A 15,754-nucleotide genomic window follows, 5' to 3' on the forward strand; every position below is an offset into this window, starting at 1 on the left:
TCGCTCGCTAAGTGAGAGTATTTTGAAGTGCAAACGACATCTGGTTTCTTTTTCACATGTTGTTTTCCCAATAAATCACTTCTTGTCTTCAGGCTCGCTTTTGTATATCCACTTTCCATATGTTTATTCGGATACCCTCTTTTCTGGAATCTTTTTTTCATAATACTGGACTGTTCTTCATAATCATCAAATTCCGTGCATATCCTCTTTAGTCTCGAGAACTGACTGTAAGGTAAATTGCGTTTAAGGGATGCATTGTGAAAGCTAGTATACTCTAAAAAGGCATTTTTATCCGTGCTTTTCCTGTATAGAGTTGTTGCAAAACCATAGTCCTTTTTCTGTATTAATAAATCCAAAAAAACTAATTTGATTACTATCCACATTAATCTTGAATTTCAAATGAGAGTCTCTATTATTAAGCCAATCCAAAAAAAACGGAAGCATGTCTTCTTCACCACGCCAGAGAAGAAAAATGTCATCGATATATCTTTTATAAAAAATGACATTGTCTGAAAAAGGAAAATCCTGTAAGTAAGTATTCTCAAAATTTTCAACATAAAGATTTGCAAGATCAGGGGCCATTGCTGATCCCATCGCAGTGCCGCAAATTTGAAGGTAGAATTTCCCCAAAAAACAAAAATAATTCTTTGTTAATGCAATTGTAGCTAGTGTGATAATGAGCCAATTTGGAATGCGTAAGTTCGATGTTCTTGTCTGTAGCGATTTTCAATTACTTGTATTGCCTCGAGTTGTGGGATATTCGTACATAGAGATTCAATATCTAATGTGACTAATGTTATATTTGTTAAATCTCCATCAAAATTTTTTAATAGTTGTATCATATGACCAAAGTCCCTGACATATGATTTCATAGATGGAATGAAAGGATGCAAAAAGGAGTCCACTGCAACCGGGCGGGTTTTGCCAGTCTGCCCGTTTGTCCGGATTTCTGGACAAACGGGCAGGCTGGCAGGCGGGCCGTCCTATCCTAGCTTCCCTTCCTGTTACTTACTGTACTGCACTGGTGGTCTAGTGACCTCTTTGGGGCAGGAAAGAGCCCCCTCTTTCCTGCCCGGAGCGCTGTCCTGCATCCTGTTGCTGATGGTCTTGGCGATGATTCAAAATGGCCGCCGAGAGTTGAAGTCTCGCGAGGCCGCTTCAACTCTCGGCATCCATTTTGAATCAGTGAAGACCTTCAGCAACAGGATGCAGGGCAGCGCTCTGGGCAGGAAAGAGGGGGCTCTTTCCTGCCCCGAAGAGGTCACTAGACCACCAGGGCAGTAGAGTAAGGTTGAGGCAGTGGACAAAGAAATTGTTAATTCTGTTTTAATTCTTCAGTTCTGTAAAGTAAAGTGATGGAGGAATGCCATATGGTTTAGATTATTTAGAAGTTTAACGTTTGGGTTAAAAAGGTCAGAGAGAGAAACTTTCTTTGACCCTTGTGAGTGATGGATTGCTAATGCTACCACATATGGATACCATTATGAACAAGACATATTGTAGGTAAAAGGATTAGTTTAAAATGCTAGTTAGAAGGAAACAGGTTAGATATAGATATTCTAGATACCATTATAAATATTTAGATTGTGCCTTATAAGGAATTTTGATTTCTGCTTATTTTAGAATATGTTTTATTCTGTGTAATTAATAATTCTGTGTGGAATGTCTGTTCAACTCAGTGTTACTTTATAAGTAAGACTACAGTTGAAAAGGTCATCATCTGGTTTGAATTATCCACAGTCCTAGCTAGTTCAATGTATGAAGCTAATAGGTGAAAGAGGTCAAGAAAAGTCTTGATTAATTATAGGTAAATGTAGGAATGGTCCTGAAAGTAATAACAAACTATATCTGTATGCCATTAAGTAAGACTGGCCCTTGACCCCTTAATGAATGCCAGAGTGCAGTTAGCAGTTTAAGCTATGACTGGGATTATGAAAATAATAATAAAATGCAAGAGTTCTGGTGCCCAATTGTCTAGCGTGAGAGGCCCCAGGTCATAGGTCAGTTAGGATATGTCTGGAACCTATGTAACTGATATTTTGAACATATGTATAGAGATGATTGGTTCAGACAGGGTAATTAATCTATTCTTTACCATCTGGAAAGTAAGGGGTGCTAGGAGGGGGTTAGAACTGTATATAACTGGGAGCAGAAGCAGCTTACGTCAGAAGAAGGAGCTGAGAAGAAGGAGAGAAGAGAGCTGAAGAGGACAGACAGAAGCCACAAGATCCAGAGAGCTGAGAAAGAGAAGAAGAGAGCTAGAGCTGATGTCCTACTTTGTTTGCTGGCAAATAAAGAAGATTTCTCCCTCATTCTGGTGTGTGCTGTTTGACTCCTGAAGTACCACAGATTCTGCTAACACTAGTGGTAATTCCTGCAACAAGGTAAGGGGAGGGGAGAAGGGTGACAGGGTGATCGAGGGGGGGGGGGCGAGGGGAATATGTGACAGGGGGCGGGGTGAGGGTGTAAAAGGGGGCAGGGCAAGGGTGTGAAGGGGTGGGGTGTGGTGGGGGTAGGGGCGGGGCATGTGTCCTCTTTCTGGGGGGACCAAATATGGTAACCCTAACCTATGGCTTTCTCAGAAATCCTGATTTGGCAGTATTCCCACCAACATGGCAACTTTTTAGGCAGGAAGGAGGGCAGACAGCCCTGGTGTCTTCAAATTACAGAAAGTCCCTGACAAAGGTCCTACCTCAGAGAGACACTCCCTTATTTTCAAACTCACTACAAGTTACAATGTGAAACAATAGAAATAAAACATGGGAAAGAAAATAAGATGATATCTTTTATTTCTATTGATTACCTTTAAAAGTGGACTAACATGGCTACCACACCTCTCTACTCAATGTGAAACAGAAACTGAATTCCTGCTCTCATAATCATTTCCTGTAAGAATCATGGCTGCTGCAACCCCTGCTGAGAGTCTGCAAGATGAAGCTTCTTGTTCTATCTGTCTGGATTATTTTACAGATCCGGTGATGACAGACTGTGGACACAACTTCTGCCGCTCCTGTATCACTCAGAGCTGGGATGGGAGAGACAGAAACTTCCCCTGTCCCCAGTGCAGAAAAAGATCCAGGCAGAGGAATCTCAGACCTAACAGGCAGCTGGCAAATATGACAGAAATAGCAAAAAAGCTCAGTCAGAATTCAGTGAGACTCAAAGAGGAGAATCTGTGTGAGGAACATGAACAGAAACTGAAGCTGTTTTGTGAAGAGGATCATAAAATTATCTGCCTTATTTGTAAAGAGTCCAGAGATCACAGATCTCACACCGTGATCCCCATAGAGGAGGTTGAGCAAGAATACAAGGTATGTGCATTTAATGAAATTACTAAAAATGTATATTTTCTATCTCATAAACTAAATGGAGTTGAATTAGCACAGTTTGAAACAGGAAGATCAATCAAAACTTGAACCCTGGCTGCTGTATATTTGGGCATCTTCCATATAAATTCAGGTGTCAATACTCAGCTTGTGAGTTGTGGCTCCCAGAAGGAATAGAGGTATTGCAATACTCCATGCTGTACCCGAGCACCTAAACAGGTAAAGTTAGGGCTCCTTGTGCAGTTTACCTGGTTAGGGGGGGAAGGGGAATGGGACAATATACTGCCTTTCAGTGTTGCCAGACGGAAAAAATTTTTCCCCGCCAAAAACCAGCCCCAAACCCGCCCAAAAAACACACAATCCCCACTGGACCACCAGAGACCATTTGCTGGGGGTTGGGGGGGGGGGGGCTGGAGACCCACCGTATCTCCAGCCCTCCCTGAACCTGGGGGGGCTCGACCTCCAGCCTCCATTGCTCGGGCACGGGTAGTCAGGGCCTGGTGGTCCCATGGACCTCCAGCCCCTGTGTTTGACAGGTTTGGGCTTTTGACAGCCCAGACCTGTCAAACAGGTGTGGGAGGATTGTGCTGAGTGCATGCTCAGGCACAATTCTCCCGCACTTCTACCCCATGATCAGAGATAATTGCGCTGCTTAAATTTGCATGCATTATCTCTGATCATAGGTCTAATAGCGCCCCGCACTGTTCCAGCACTATTTTAGAGCGCTGTTTGGAACATCGCGGGGCTTTTGATCATCTACCTGTCTGTGCCTTTTACAACTCCAGCTCCACCTTGACTCTGCCCCTGAATCACCCCTCCACTGCCTGCTATGAATGTCTCTGCCAAAATCTAGGAGCAAAGTCCGATTAAGGGTTGCTGAATATTGGCTCATGGCCAGTTCAACATAATTTAACTAGGCAAGAACCTACCTTGCCTGGTTATATAGACCACATCACGACGTCTCTAATCTCATCTCTATTCCTCTCCTTCCCCCTTCCTCCTTCCCCTTCTCTTGCACCCTATGGAATGCCCGCTCCATCTGTAATAAGCTTCCCTACATTCATGACCTTTTCATTTCTCGTTCCCTCCATCTACTTGCCTTAACTGAAACTTGGCTCTCCCCTGACGACTCTACTTCCATCGCGGCCCTTTGCCATGGTGGCTATCTTTTCTCTCATACCCCTCGCCTTACCTGTGGTGGCGTTGGATTTCTGCTCTCTCTCTCCTGCAAATTCCAACCTCTTCTCCCACCCCAGTCTCACTGTTTTTCATCCTTTGAAGTCCACTCTATCCGCCTCTTCACTCCCCTGCCTCTCCATCTTGCTGTCATTTATCGCCCCCCTGATATGTCTCTTACATCCTTTCTCACTGACTTTGATGCCTGGCTCTCCTTCTTTCATAATCCTTCATCCCCCTCCATTATCCTTGGGGACTTTAACATCCATGTTGATGACCCATCCGACTCCCATGCCTCCCAATTCCTTGCCCTAACTTCCTCATTCAATCTTCAACTGTGCTCCTCAGCTCCCACTCACCAAAATGGTCACTGCCGCGACCTTATCCTCTCCTCTAACTGCTTTCCCTCCAGCTTCTACTCCTCTGATCTCCCCCTATCCGACCATCACCTACTAACCTTCATTCTTAAGCACCCTCCTCCCCAGTCCCACTCAATCTCATCCCCCACTTCTAGGAATCTTCAAGCTATTGACCCCTTTACTCTATCCTCTTGTGTCTCTAACCTTCTCTCTACCACCACCCTATCTAAGTCCGTGAATGAAGTTGTTTCTTCCTATGACACTATTCTCTCCTCTGCTCTTGACACTCTTGCCCCTCCCATGCCCCGTCCCAAACCCCAGCCTTGGCTAACCCCTAGAATTCGCTATTTTTGCTCCTGCGCCTGCTCAGCAGAACGTTCTTGGCTTAAATCCCATACCCTTGCCGACTTCACTCATTTCAGATTCATGCTGAATTCCTTCCAGTCTGCCCTTTCACTTGACAAACAGGATTACTTCACCCATTTGACTAATTCCCTCAGTTCCAACCCTCGACTTCTCTTCACCACACTGAACTCTCTTCTTAAAGTACCTCTGTCCCCTATTCCCCCCTCTCTTTCTCCTCAGACCCTTGCTGATTACTTCCATGATAAAATCCGTAAGATTAACCTTGAATTTTCACCCAAACCCTCCCCACCTCTCTCTCCCTTTGTCCATACTCCCTACTCCCCTTCCTCTCCTTCTTTCTCCTTCTCAGAAGTTTCTACTGAAGAAACTGCCCTTCTTCTTTCCTCCTCTAAATATACTACCTGTTCCTCTGATCCCATCCCCACTTACCTACTTAACACTATCTCTCCTACTATCATCCCTGTCATCTGTCACATCCTTAATCTTTCACTCTCTACTGCAACTGTTCCTACAGCCTTCAAACATGCTATTGTCACTCCACTCCTTAAAAAACCTTCACTTGATCCTACTTGTCCCTCCAACTATCGTCCCATCTCCCTTCTCCCCTTCCTCTCCAAATGACTTGAATGCGTTGTTCACTGCCATTGTCTTGACTTTCTCTCTTCTCAACCTATTCTTGACCCACTTCAATCTGGTTTTCGCCCTTTTCACTCTACTGAAACTGCACTTACTAAAGTCTCTAATGATCTGCTACTAGCTAAATCCAAAGGTCTCTATTCCATCCTCATCCTTCTTGACCTATTTGCTGCTTTCGACACTGTTGACCACACCTTACTCCTGGATACGCTGTCCTCGCTTGGATTCCAGGGCCCTGTTCTTTTCTGGTTCTCTTCCTACCTCTCACGCCGTACTCTGGTGGATCCTCTTCAACTTCCCTCCCGCTTTCAGTAGGTGTGCCTAAGGGTTCTGTCCTTGGACCCCTCCTTTTCTCCATCTATACCTCTTCCCTTGGTACCCTAATCTCATCCCATGGCTTTCACTACCATCTTTACACTGATGGCTCTCAGATCTACATCTCCACCCCTGAAATCTCAACCTTAATCCAGGACAAAATCTCTGCCTGCTTGTCTGACATTGCTGCCTGGATGTCTCAACGCCATCTGAAATTAAACATGGCTAAGACTGAACTTCTCATTTTTCACCCTAAACCCACCTCCCCTCTTCCCCCATTCTCTATCTCTGTTAATGGCTCTCATATCCTCCCTGTTGCCTCGGCTCGTAACCTTGGAGTCATCTTCGATTCCTCTCTCTCCTTCTCTGCCCATATTAAACAAATCGCCAAAACCTGTCGCTTCTTTATCTTCAATATTAGCAAAATTTGCCCCTTCCTTTTGAATATAATTAGGTCTGCCTCACCTGTTTGGGCAGCGGAAGCCAGGGTCTCTCCTTACTATCCTGGATAGAACTGTACATCCCCTCTAGATACTTAATTACCCCAACCTGATATCTGTTCATGACAGTGTTACACAGAGCAGTAGCAAACTATATAATTAGGAAGAAACCCAATAGTCAATAGATATAGCAGGATAGTTTGTTAGCATCAGTATCTTACCCAAAAGCAGTACAAAGCAAATCAGACATTCAACTCTGGATCATGATGGAATGCTCCACACAGTAGGTACAGTCTGATCTCTCCCCTCAGCCTTCTGCACCCTTCTGCCTTCCGGAGTCTTCTCTGCTCTCTTTCTGCTAACAGCTGCTTTTATACCGTTTTACTACCATAGATCTCTATGAGCATTTCACTTTCACACCTGCACTTTCGTCATAATTGGCACATATATCCAATTATGCCCAAGTTCTAACTTTTCTTATCTTTCATCCAATTAGGACCAAGTCTAAACTTTAGCAAGTTTGCTTATTTCTCATCCAATTAGGACTTAGGACCAAACCTTCCTATCTCCAAACTTCGCTTACCCTTAAATTGAACCTTTCTTCACCCGCCCCAATTATTTCTTATAGTTTCTTAGCATGCCTATGTCCAGCTATACACAACCCTTGCCAATTTTGTAACTCTGCCAAGGTTAAGCAGGCTGTCAACATTTCTTCAGTGAAATATCAGGACTGACAGATGATATGATTTTAGAGGCCTAGTTTGCTTTAGAAAGCCTGAACCTGTTTTTCACTGCATTCAATTTGTGACAATTATTTACACTTTCTGAACACACCACCAGAACCCTTATCCACACCCTTGTTACTTCTCGCTTGGACTATTGCAATTTACTTCTCACTGGTCTTTCGCTCAGCCATCTCTCTCCTCTCCAATATGTCCAGAATTCTGCAGTACGACTTATTTTCCGCCAAAATCGTTATGCCCACACTAGCCTACTCCTCAAGTCACTTCACTGGCTCCCTGTCCGCTTCCATATACAGTTTAAACTCCTCTTACTGACCTTTAAATGCATCTACTCTGTGGCCCCTCACTACCTCTCCTCTATCGTTTCTCCCTACATTCCTCCCCGTGAACTCCGCTCTCTGAGTAAATCTCTCTTGTCATCCCCCTTCTCCTCTACCGCTAACTCCAGACTTCGTTCCTTTTATCTCGCGGCTCCTTACGCCTGGAACAGACTTCCCGAACCCATACGTCTAGCTCCATCTCTACCTGTTTTTAAGTCTTTGCTGAAAGCCCACCTTTTCTCTACTGCCTTTGGCTCCTAACCACTTCTCATTTGCCTCCTCCTCCTCTTGTTCCTCTTACCCAGTAATTCCCTTGCCCGTAATGTCTTGTCTGTCTGTTTAACTAGATTGTAAGCTCTTTGAGCAGGGACTGTCTCTCTATGTCAGATGTTCAGTGCTGCGTGCGACTGGTAGCACTATACAAATGCTATTAGTAGAAGTAGTAGTAGTTATATCACTTTGAATTTGACCCCTCAGAATTCAATTATCTTAAAGAAATGATCTAAAGTGGAAGGAACATCTCACATTTACTGTTGAGTCTGAAATTGTGGTTATAAAATAATCACATGCTAATCAAGGATGTTTTAATATTCACAGGAAAAGCTTAAAATGCACCTGGAGTGTCTGAGAAAGGGTCTGGAAAACCTTCTGAAGTTTACATCTACTGAAGAGAAGAAGGCTGAAGAGCTGAGGGTGGGTGTCTGTGTCTCCTTCTGAGCCAGTTTCTGCAGGGTTTTTGTTCCTCTCACTACATCAGTCCCCTGAATCACCTGAATAAGAGAATAATAGAATTCAATCTGCCTCGTTACTTATAGTATGGAAACTATTGGTTCCTTATTGGCTGAAAACAGGCAGATTCTGAATCTATATGTGGAACAAAGGAAAATTGTAACATTGTATTTCTTGCAGAGAGGTAGTGTGGTGTGGGCTGTAAAATGGGAAAGGAGCACTGGGCTCAAGCTTGATCCAGTCCAACAGTGTAGAGTGGGGGTCTCTGGGGCTGTTGTGGTGCCAGGAAGGATGGCTGCAGGGCTGTGTTGCACTGGTGCCTGTTAGGTGGCAGGAATTGGAGCAATAGCATGGCTGTGGGTTTCTGCACGTGCCGGAAAGGGTCTCTGGTGTGGGGAAGCTGAGTGAGAAGTAGGCAGGAGAAAATATTGTCCCAATTCAGGGCTGTGCTTGGCTTCAAAGTGTGGCAGCTGGCTGGCCATGTTGGAGTGAGTCTGGGAAACCAACTTGAGCACCAGTGGGCCCAAAGCAGGAGCCCTGACAAACTCAGAAATGTGTGCATGGGTGAAAGCATGTTCATGGGGTCACAGGTCCACACAGGGCCCATAAAGAAAGTGAAGCTTGGTGTGGAACAGAGCCAGGACTGAGTGGGGAGGTCAGAAGTGAGAGTGGAGGAAGTGTATTTTAAATACTTGAAAAAGTTAAGTTGCAAGATCCAAGACAACATGGTTTTTACCAAAGGTAAATCGTGCCAAATGAATCTCATTGAATTCTTTGACTGGGTGACCAGAGAATTGAATCAAGGATGTGCTATAGATGTCATCTACTTAGATTTCAGCAAAGCTTTTGACATGGATTCCCACAGGAGGCTCTTGAATAAACTTGACAGGCTGAAGATAGGACCCAACGTGGTGAACTGGATTAGGAACTGGTTGACGGATAGACGCCAGAGGGTGGTGGTTAATGGAATTTGCTCAGATAAGGAAAGGTGAGTAGTGGAGTGCCTCAGGGTTCGGTGCTGGAGCCGATTCTGTTCAATATATTTGTGAGTGACATTGCTGAAGGGTTAGAAGGTAAAGTTTGCCTTTTTGCGGATGATACCAAGATTTGTAACAGAGTGGATACCCCGAAGGAGTGGAAAACATGAAAAAGGATCTACAGAAGCTAGAAGAATGGTCTAAGGTTTGGCAATTAAAATTCAATGCAAAGAAATGCAAAGTGATGCACTTAGGGAGTAGAAATCTATGGGAGACGTACGTGTTAGGCGGTGAGAGTCTGATATGTTCAGACGGGGAGAGGGATCTTGGGGTGATAGTATCTGAGGATCTGAAGGCGACGAAACAGTGTGACAAGGCGGTGGCTGTAGCCAGAAGTTTGCTAGGCTGTATAAAGAGAGATGTGACCAGCAGAAGAAAGGAGGTGTTGATGCCCCTGTACAAGTCGTTGGTGATGCCCCACCTGGAGTATTGTGTTCCGTTTTGGAGGCCGTATCTTGCTAACAATGAAAAAATATTTGAAGTGATGCAAAGAAAAGCTAGAAAAATGGTATGGGATTTGCGTTACAAGACGTATGAAGAGAGACTTGCTGACCTGTTCATGTATACCCTGGAGGAAATCAGAAACAGGGGTGATATGAAAGGTATTAATCCGCAAACGAACCTTTTCCAGAGATGGGAAGGTGGTAGAATTAGAGGACATGAAATGAGGCTGTCAGGAAGTATTTTTTCATGGAGAGAGTGGTGGAGATGAAAATGGTAACGGAATTCAGAAATGTGTGGGATAACCATAAAGGAATCCTGTTCAGAAGGAATGGATCCTCAGAAGCTTAGCAGAGATTGGGTGGCAGCATCAGTGGTTGGGAGGCGGGGCTAGTGCTGGACAGACTTCTACGTTTATGCCCTGAAAATGGCAGATACAAATCAGGTCAGGTATACATATAAAGTAGCACATATGAGTTTGTCTTGTTGGGCAGACTGGATTGACCGTACAAGTCTTTCTCTGCCATCATCTACTATGTTACTATGAGTAATTTATATAAATTTATGTAAAAAACATTTAAAAGACAGTTAAAGGTGTTAGTTAAAGATGTTATATTAGATGTGCTTTTGACTTTTTTGACCCACAGTAGAGTTCTGCCAGGTGTGACGTGAAATTTTCTGACTGTGATAAAAAATACACAGACTTGTTCCTGACCTGTTCCTGCTGTTTTCGGGTCATGGACCATAGAAAGCTGCCTGGCAATGTCCTCACTTCCCAGCTGCTGGAGTTGCTGTCAAAGGCCACTCCAGCCCATCTGTCTTTCTATAATTGGGACAGAGATCGTAGAAACTGGCCCTATTTTGCCCTATGTGGGACACAGACCATAGAAGTCTGCATAGCACTGGCCTTTCTTCCCCTACTACTGGACTTGCTGTCTAAGCACTTCTAAGTTTTGATTTTTTTTTTTTTATTGTTTCATAATTTTTATTAATTTATATTAAACTTAAACAGAAATATTACTGTTAAGTGAAAAACAGCCAAGCAAAAAAGAAAAACATTTCATACTTATTCTTTGACATTACATATTAAATGGCTTTCTTAGACCTCAAACAGTTGGGGGGTTTAGAATAAGTGAAGCACTTTTATATTAACAAATTCATAAGAAAATAATGACACCGCATTCTCAATCTATTATTTGTTATCTCTATCGTTGTTTTGAATCTAGGAGCAACTTAAGCTGATCGGGAACATAAAATACGTATTTAGTACTATTAAACCTCACAATACATTTACATGGGTACGCTAACAGAAAGGAACCTCCCAATTCCATTGTTTTTAACCTCATTGAAAGAAACTGTTTTCGCTTTTGTTGAGTCACTTTTGTTACATCTGGGTACAACCATATTTTTTCCCCACCAAAGTTATGATTCGTTGATTTAAAGTAAAGTCTTTTTACAGCATTCAAATCTTGTTGAAAAAGAAAAGTCACCAACAAAGTCGCCCTTTCAGTGGCAGTTTCTATTGACTGTTCCAACATCGCTGTTAGATTTCCCACATCTATTTCATTTCCAGGTTGAACATTTGCTGGCTCATTTATTTTTTTAATCGTATTTGGTATAAAGTAAATTTTTTCTAATGGAGGAACCGCTTCTTGAGGATATTTTAAATTTTCTTTAAGAAATCTAGTAAATAAATCTTGGGGAGAAACCCCATACAATTTAGGAAAGTTAAGCAGTCGCAAATTCAATCTCCTGTTATGATTTTCAATTTGTTCAAGTTTTCTCCTAATATCCACATTATCTTTTATCACAGCAACTTTGAATTCATTTGTTTGTTCCACCTCATTTTGTAAACTCTCAATTTTCTGTGAAAAATCTTGTTTAGTCATATCGACAGAGTCTTTCAGTTCTTGGATCTTAACACCTAGGGATTTTACCTCTCCAGATGAATTTTGAAGGGTTTGTTCCATTTCTAGTAGTTTCAGCCATATTGTCCCTAGGTTAACCTCCATTTCCTTCCCAGCAGATTTAGATGTTATCAGTGAGTCGGTCACCCCACTGGGACCGCCAACTTCCACTCTTCCGGTGTCCGTCAGTTTCTCCTGCCGACTCACGCCAACTGCTGGGCTTGGAGGAATCTTAGAGAGCGGCGGGGGGGAAAGAGATATTTCACATTCCGGCGAGAGTTCCGCTCCACCCGATACTCCCGCCAAGGAATCCACCCCGCTTACTGCGTGAGAAAGAGCGGGGAAGAAACGCTCCAAGCCGGTTCTCGCAGGCGTGGACGTCCCGGTTGGTGGGGGAACCACCCGGACTGCTCCCTTTCTTTTAGAGTGAGGCATAATTCCATGGAAAACAAAAATTAGCAGAGCTGGCTGGAGCGATCTCACTAAACATCCGCTCTCGGCGCCATCTTGACACGCCCCCCTAAGTTTTGATTTTATGTCACCCTTTTTCCATATAGTGATATTTTGTGTTTATCCCATGTATTTTTGAATTCCATCACTATGTTTGTCTCCACCACCTCTCCCAGAAGGGCGCTCCAGACATCCACCACCCTCTTTGTGCAAAAGTACTTTTTAACGTTATTCCTGTCTCTTGAAAAGATTTGTTTGCAAGTATTTAAATGTCTGTATTATATATCCTCTATCTCTCCTTTCCTCTAAGGTAAACTTATTCAGTTCATCAGAACTAGAGTAAATGAATTGAAGTTACGGAGTGTTCGACTTAGGAGTAACATCAGGAAGTACTTTTTCACAATGAGGGTGGTGAGATAGAAAAAAAAAGAGGTGAGTTAGGGTCTCAACAATATCAAGTCAATTATAAACACTCAAAATGTAAATAGTCTTTCAACACTGCTCATAATGGAGAAGTGTCTGTTTCAAGACTCTTCCCTGATGGAGCCTATCAAAACACTGGCCACTGTCAGAAATTCGTTTGATGCATCTGCACCGCTAAGGTAAGTGTTGACACACAGACACACTTGATATAGATATAGGTAAATATTTCCTTGTTTGGTGTCTGGCAAGTATTCTGAGGCTTATTACTTCCTTTTTATCTTGGAGCTATTATATTTTGAGAGGGTATAATTGATTGGAGACAAAAATGGTGACCATAATTAAAAAAATGGAGGCTGCTTGTGGTAAGGGGTAAGAATAGGAAAGGAGGAAGACCCTTCTTCTGCTCACTTAGAAATGATTTGGGGACAACGGTGGTACTGGAATGGGTGCAGTGTACATGGGGAGAGAGACAGAGGGAGTTACTGGGCAGGGGATGGAGGAGATTGTGAAAGGGGGATAATCTTCTGAGTATGGTGAGAGAGGAAAGCTGGGAAAAGAGTGGGTGGTGAGAGGAGGAAGGCTGTGCTGGAGTCACCACTGTTAAAGGAGGAAGTGCTGTACCAGAGCCACCACTGAGAGGAGGTAATGGAGCCACTGTAAGTCTGGAATATGGGTTTGGGTGCTCAGTATACTTTTATTGGCCCTGCTGACAACAAAAGAGATTTCTTGTTCATTGAAAGACCTGAATCCAGAGCTTTGTGCAACAAAATCACTCTAGTGTTACTGAGAATTATCTCTCTGTGTTTAATCCAGAGAGAGACAAAGAGGAAAAGACAAATAGTGGAGTCTGAGTTTGAAGAGTTGCACCAGTTTCTGAATAAGGAGAAGCAGATCTTTCTCTCGAGGCTGGAGGAGGAAGAGAAGAAGATTCTCCAGAGAATCAGGGAAAATGAGACTGAGCTAGAAGAGCAAAGTTCCTCCCTCAAGCAGCTGATCTCGGAGATAGAAGAGAAGAGTCAGCAGCCAACCAACGAGTTACTGAAGGTGAGATTAGCAAATATATTCCTAAGGGGATTGCAGATCTGCCAGGAGGAATCAGGGAATTCAAGTAGCAGATTGAAATATTTTTCAAAGCCCTTATGCAGCCAGCAACTTCACTTACCATATCAGAGCTTTTAAAATAATTTCATGGGGCTTAAATGGCCAAATCCTCCTGCTTTGAAGAAGGTGTAAATTGCTGTATGTGTTCTACACATGTACACACAAGTCATGTATTTTTAATGATCTATATTTGGCTCACTAAGTGAAAAGGTACCAAACGAGGGGTTACAAATGTCCTGGGCAATTCTGGGTTCAGGGCCTTTGGACCCTCACTGTCTTGTTGATCGTAGGGTTACCATATGGCTGCAGAAAAAGGAGGACAGATTGAGCCAGTCTGGGTTTTACTTCCATTGCTTTCATGTGTCCTCCTTTTTCTGGAGCCATATGGTAACCCTAGTTGCTCGGTGCCTCCACCTGGGAAAATAAGGGTTAGCAGGTGGGACGATCCTCTTCTCTCCCAGCAAAATCCAAAAAACAAGTCTACTGTAAAATGTGGAGAACAAGGCTGGTTGCGAAATTGACAATCTTAATAGATGCGTTATACTCTTTTAAGTTCAATCAGCACTCGGGAGTCAACAGTTCGTGCAAACTCAACTGTTTCTTCTTCAACTCTGCAAAACAGGAACTTCCAACTGTGTGAACTTTTCAACTTTGAATGGAAGTCTTCTAAAACCACAATCCTTCTGGTATTCCCCAGGGGAACTCCTGTATCTCCGCTCCTGGACTTATTTACAGATGCTCTTCAGTGGGACTATATACACTTTTTACAATGCTCCTGTCTGTGCCTATCCCCGAAAATAAGACTCCCAAAGACTGTGCTCCTCTCAGTTGTATATGTTCATACCCTATGTGGCCTTACCTCCCTGCAAGGTGACCCTTTGCGTTGGCACCACCCTGATCCTTGAATGGTCAATCTCTGGCTCCGATCCCACGCGCCCGGGCTGGGTCTCTCCACTGCCCACCCGTAGCTTCATAGTTGTCGCTTTGCTGAACCACAGCTCTCCTTTACAGCTAGTGGTCTACTTCTCTTAACTGAGATTCCTCTTTATTCCTCCAGGTCAGCGGTAGGGGACCATCAGGCAACCAAAGACCCCCCCCCCCTCCAAAGGGCAAACACTATCTCCTTCTAATCTTCTTACCCCCACCCGTCACTCTTCATTACAAGGGAACTCTCTCTCTCTCTCTCTGCATTTTATTTCATCATCGTCATTCCTCATAATGAATATCATCTTCATACAACCCTTCCTCTGTAGACGCTTTATACACATCAGCCTCTGTCATATGACTTCACATGGGGTGCGTAATCACTCCTCTGTTTTCTCTACTACAGTCGTCTCATAAAAGGAGCCTTCTCTTTGTCACATGCCATGTATTCTCCAACCCTTTCACCTCTTTCTCACCATGAATCAGGACACCCAGATACTGCAAGTGTGGCAGCTCTCTCAGCCTCAAACTAAGTGTTCTTATTACTAAATTTTCAAATATAAACAGGAAACCCAGATAACCACAGGTTGGCAACCTGTTCAAACTGGATTCTGGTTACCATTTTACTCTTTTCTTTTTTTTTTCCCCAGACATCATGAGTCAGGACATTCTGGGTCAGTCAAGAGTGGTAACCTGCTCAATCATACTCTGTCCACCAGAGTCCAAAATGATACCCTCATAACATCTCTTAAATATTATACCATCCAATTGAGAACTGAATCCCCTTTGTCCACATGTTTGTTTACTCCTTCAAAGAATTGAAGTAAATTGGTCAGGCAAGATTTCCCCACACAAAAGCCGTGCTGACTCTGTCTCAGTAATCCATGAGCACATCCGAGGACATGGATTACTGAGACCAAGTCAGCACGGCTTTTTATTCAACCATTTTTTCAACAACATTTTTCCCATTTCCAACCTTTATTTAACAATGTATCATTATTGGGCAACATATTATATTCATATGCTTCCATTTTTCCAATGCTTGTCCCCAACAACTACTA

The 15,754-nt window shown here is 43.3% G+C and overlaps 3 protein-coding genes across 4 annotated transcripts in view; all 3 read left to right on the forward strand.

Moving 5' to 3' along the window:
• LOC115468205 (E3 ubiquitin-protein ligase TRIM39-like) overlaps window positions 1-15,754 on the forward strand; it is a 1,720,076-nt gene that overhangs the window by 1,236,104 nt on the left and 468,218 nt on the right. The gene's annotated exons all lie outside the window — the stretch shown is intronic.
• Window positions 1-15,754, forward strand: part of LOC115468306 (erythroid membrane-associated protein-like) — a 73,769-nt gene that overhangs the window by 18,140 nt on the left and 39,875 nt on the right. The window lies entirely within an intron of this gene.
• LOC115468311 (E3 ubiquitin-protein ligase TRIM39-like) lies at window positions 2,859-8,449 on the forward strand. Its single transcript, XM_030199954.1, has 2 exons — window positions 2,859-3,311; window positions 8,279-8,449. The coding sequence occupies exons 1-2, from the start codon at window positions 2,898-2,900 to the stop codon at window positions 8,396-8,398; spliced, it is 534 nt and encodes a 177-aa protein (XP_030055814.1). The 5' UTR covers window positions 2,859-2,897; the 3' UTR covers window positions 8,399-8,449.

The sequence above is a fragment of the Microcaecilia unicolor genome, chromosome 4, assembly GCF_901765095.1.
Source record: "Microcaecilia unicolor chromosome 4, aMicUni1.1, whole genome shotgun sequence".
Taxonomy (NCBI): Eukaryota; Metazoa; Chordata; class Amphibia; order Gymnophiona; family Siphonopidae; genus Microcaecilia; species Microcaecilia unicolor.

Coding starts and splice junctions, on each gene's coding strand:
- LOC115468311 (XM_030199954.1), top strand. CDS start 2,898: ATGGCTGCTGCAACCCCTGCTGAGAGTCTGCAAGATGAAGCTTCTTGT. Junction 3,312..8,278: donor AGGTTGAGCAAGAATACAAG/GTATGTGCATTT, acceptor TAATATTCACAG/GAAAAGCTTAAAATGCACCT.